Source organism: Mus pahari, chromosome 14 (assembly GCF_900095145.1).
Source record: "Mus pahari chromosome 14, PAHARI_EIJ_v1.1, whole genome shotgun sequence".
Classification (NCBI taxonomy): Eukaryota; Metazoa; Chordata; class Mammalia; order Rodentia; family Muridae; genus Mus; species Mus pahari.
Window position 1 is genome coordinate 36,862,654 of NC_034603.1, and position 4,558 is coordinate 36,867,211.

Genomic DNA, 4,558 nt, shown 5'->3' on the forward strand with positions numbered 1-4,558 from the left:
TTTTTTTTTTTTTTTTTTTTTTTTGTCCTCACTTCATAGGTCTGGCTTGCCTGAAACTCACTATGAAGAGCAGGTTAGGCTGAAACTCAAACTCGCAGAGATCCCCCTGCCTCTGCACCCGGATTATTGGGATTAAAGGCACACGCGTCACCCCACCCAGCCTGTGGCTACTTTTAAATTGCACATCTCTGCTTGGCAAGATTAGGGAGACTGAAAATTTTAGGCGTTAGGAGTCAAGTGACTCTGCCCTCCAGCGGTCTCCTGCCCGTCCCACCCCCCCGTGAAACACTAGGATCCGGAGGCGCCGTCACTATAGAAGGGAAACAGGCCAGATCTGGTGACGCCCATCAGTAATTCCCGCCGTTAGGAGGCAGAAGCGGAAGGGTCGCTGCAAATTTAAGGCCAGTGTGCTCCTTATGGCAAGTTCAAGGCAAAAGGTCCGTGACGGCGCAGCCCGCTGGTGGATGCTGTGGGAGGAGCCCGGGCTGCTCCCCGACGTCACAGGCTCCCTCCCGTGAGCCCTTGCGCTCGGAGTTCGCGCGTTCTTCAGGGTAGGGGTTTGGCTCATCATGGCTGCTTGCCGAGCACAACCACCTACCTCCGTGAGTGCCGTTTGTGTGATTCTCGTGGGTTTTTTGTTTTGTTTTCCCTTCTTGTCCTGGATTTCTTTTCTTCCTATACTCCTTCCACCCATTGTCCATGGTCTTGGCCTGGGGAGCCGAGGCTTTTCCGGCCCTTTGTTCCAGGGCCGACCTAGCCTGGATGGAATACGTCTCCGCCTACTGTCGAAGGTTTACGCTGCTCTGTGGGAGATTAGCTCTGCTGGTTGTTGTGGTTACAGGGGCCCCTCTGACTTAGCTGGTTTGGGAAAGGAGAAACGCCCCAGTCCTTGGGTGCGTACCCGGGTTAGCTAAGCGGGAAAGCATCAGAAAACGGTAGTAGACAGCAGAGCCACGTTCATAAGCAAGAGTTAGAGCAAATATCGTTTGGAAAGCTAAATGCCATTCGGTGGAGGTGGAGGGGGTCAGAAGGAATAGTGAACTGTCTTGTCTTGCTAAGCAACAACTTCTTGGTAGTTGTTAGTGATCTTCTTATGACAGCGTCACGTTAACATCACACAAACCTGGTGCTTGCTATGTAATTCACTAGGCTAGCCTCTACAAGTCACTCTGCCTGTCTCTCACTTGTTGGCCTTTTTTGGACAAAGGAGTAGCTGGTTGAGATTTGGGTCTTACTTTACTGAAGTGTACTGTGGACGGTTGAGCTGAGAGACTCTGGTTGAAAGCAGAGTCTATGGTATCTTCATCCACGACACAGTGTTGGGGTACCAGAGGTAAAGAAAAGAAAAGGCCAAGCATGGTGGTTTACACCTTTAATCCCAGCACCGAGAAGCAGACAGATCCCTTGTGAGTTTGAGGCCAGTCTACAGAGTGAGTTCCATGACAGCCAGGGCTATGTAGAGAAACCCTGTCTCGAAGAACAAACAAATCAAAAGGATAAGACATTAGAATCTAAAGAGGTGGATATTGTAAATGACAGGGGGCCAGTTAAGGAGTAGCCAAGGATTCCAGCTAGCCGACTGCTCGGTGAGCATGGCTTTAGTGCTGGAGTGGTTGTAAAGAGGACATATGTGCTGCTGCAGTGCGAGGGCAGTGATGGGACCAGCTCTCAGGAGAGCGAACTCAGCTAAAGGAGAGATCCTCGAGCAACAGTCACCTTTTAAAGGTCGTTCGTGCAAGGTAGACACTTCAGCCAGGTATGGTGGTCCAAGCCTTTAATCCCAGCAGTTGGGAGACACAGGCAAGCCCGGTGTACATAGCAAGTTTGAAACCCTGTTTTAAAAACAACAACCACCACCACAATGGTAGGCAGTTCAAGTATTTGAGGGTAAAGTGTATAGTGTCAGGCTTACATTATACAAAATGAATCTTGTGGTTATTCAAAATACAGATCCTGTTTGATTTGATTCGGTAAATGTCCTTAGTTTGCCTTTTCCCAACAGCAAAAGCCAAAGTCTTCCCTGTGTAACTGAGGCTTCCCTCAACATGCACTGTGTAGCCCACAGCGGCCTGGAATGTGATATTCTTTTTTTTTTTTTTTTTTTTTTGATCCTCAAACATTTTGAGCTTTTATTATTCCTTTTGCTAACCACCTCTTACAATTTATTTTTTAAATCAAGTTTTTGAAATCAGTTCTCTGTTATTTAATTCTAAAACATATAAAACATCTTGCCTTAACAATTTCAAAAACCACACATAAAACTCCATAATACAATAGGCCAACTTTCATCCTATTGTGACATTTACCCCTACTGTCTCTGCAATTATACAGTTCTGTCATTGAAAATATACCACTTAAATCTCAACTTACACATTTCAAGAACAATCTTTAGTAGTAACATAAGTATATTTTCTGTGGAGTTATTTCTGACCATATTTTTCAGAACATGGGAATATATGTATATTTATATTCTTGTGAGTTCAAAGTCTGTTTTCTTTTTTTTGGAATGTGATATTCTTGCTCAAGCATCTACTGCTGGGATAGAGACACCCCCTCCCCAGCCCATCCCAGCCACAGGAGATTGAATTCAGAACCTCGTGCAGGCTGATTAAATGCTCTGCCACTGAACCACATGTCCTAGTATTGTGTGTGTGTGTGTGTGTGTGTGTGTCTATGATATTTATGTGTAGGGATATGTGCTACAGCTAACATGTAGAGTTCAAAGGACAATTTTGTGGAGTTATTTCTCTTTTCCGTCTTTATGGGTTTCAGAGATAAAACTTGGGTAATCAGGTTTTTGCTGCAAGTGTCTACCTGCTAAGCCATCTCACTGTCCCATTGTTGTTTTTGTTGTTGTCATTTTGTTCTTAGTTTCTTCAAAAGGTCTGTTCCAGATTTTGGGTTGGTTCTGCGTGAGTTAGGGCTACTTCCTCATCACTGTCAGAGTCCTGATCCTGTCTGTCACCATCACCTCCTGTCCTTGGAGATCCAACTCCTCTCCTCAGGTCCTGTGTCACCATTGTTTCTGACCTAGGAACCTCCTGAGCTCATCTTTAGGATTTCTCTAAAACTCTTCCTCTTGGCTTATTTTTTGGGGGGTGGGGTAGGGGTTGGGGAATGGGGGTTATCAGGAGAGGAACAGGGTCTTTCTACAAAGCCTTTGCCCTTTGCTTTTTGCAACTCACTATGTAGACCAGGCCAGCCTTGAACTCACAGAGATCTGCCTGCTTCTACCTCCCGAGTAATCGGGTTAAAAATGAGAGACATACCGAGCAGTGGTGGCTCACGCCTTTAATCCCAGCATTCGGGAGGCAGAGGCAGGCGGATTTCTGAGTTCGAGGCCAGCCTAGTCTACAGAGTGAGTTCCAGGACAGCCAGGGCTACATAGAGAAACCCCGTCTCAAAAAAAAAAAAAGTGACATCTGCCTCCCCCTCCCTATATTTGATTTCACTTTGAGGTGGTGTCACTACTTTGAGAAACAAAGGTTGTCAAGTAATGGACAGGGCTTCAGAGGACTAGCAACCAAAACCAAGCAAGCCTGAAAGAAAACAATGTACTTCTAGCCTTGGATTATGTCGATGAAGTATATCTGGTCCACTGCTCAAAACTCTGAAAGTGAATGCAAAGAGAATGTTTGTCCTAGGTTTAAGTCAGTAGGACTGTCTACACAAGAATGCCAAAATAATTTAGGACATTGAAAGTGGTTTTTCAAGGTGCTAAGGATGTGCTGAATATGGGATATTGACCAGAGATGGAGCTGTGATGGTTAGAACTAGCCGAAAAGACAGAACAGGGATCAGATCTAGTGGGATGATTATATCTTGTATATATGTAGTTTATAGGGACTCAAGTGCATATACTTGACTAAAAAAAAAAAAATGGTTTTTCGAGACAGGGTTTCTCTGTGTAGCCCTGGCTGTCCTGGAACTCACTCTGTAGACCAGACTGGCCTCGAACTCAGAAATCCACCTGCCTCTGCCTCCCCGAGTGCTGGGATTAAAGGCGTGCGCCACCACGCCTGGCAAAAAATTACACTCTTAATACAGTCATGATGGTATGTATATTCTTATAGTCCTACTGACACTTAGGAAGTAGAGGCAGGGTGATCTGTGAGTTCAAGAACAGTTTTGTCTGTATATTGGGTTATAGGCCAACCAGAGTTATGTAGGAAGATCTTGTCTCAAAAAAAGGTGGGGGTGCTATTGGTGAGATGGCTCAGGGGTTAGAGCACTGGCTGTTCTTTCAGAGGACCCAGCTTCAGTTCCCAGCACTCACATGGTCCACACCCATCCTTAACCCCAGTTTTAGGAGTTGGGATGGGCACCAGCATCCATGAAGGCCAAACATCTATAAATTACTCTTTGACCCTTTGTCTGTGTCCTTTCTTGTGTTCTATTAGACATATTCACATATTAGGATCAGTAATGTGGTTTTTATTTTAGAGGCTTAAATTTTTTTTTTCATGCAATGTATTTTGATCTTATTCTTTCCCCTCTACCAATTCCTAGTTCCTACCCACTCAACTTCTTCTTCTTTTTTTTTTTTTTTTAAAGATTT

The 4,558-nt window shown here is 44.9% G+C and overlaps 1 protein-coding gene across 3 annotated transcripts in view; it reads left to right on the forward strand.

Annotated features, from left to right (window-relative positions):
- The first annotated feature begins 347 nt into the window (after positions 1-347).
- Ctc1 (CST telomere replication complex component 1) overlaps positions 348-4,558 on the forward strand; it is a 21,832-nt gene continuing 17,621 nt past the window's right edge. For 2 of the 3 annotated variants that reach the window (XM_021212128.1, XM_021212129.1), the window contains exon 1: positions 348-602. In XM_021212128.1, coding sequence (XP_021067787.1) covers positions 570-602 — 33 coding nt within the window. In that variant the 5' untranslated portion in view covers positions 348-569. The remainder of the gene's footprint in view (positions 603-4,558) is intronic. The other variant, XM_029546272.1, reaches the window with a different exon arrangement.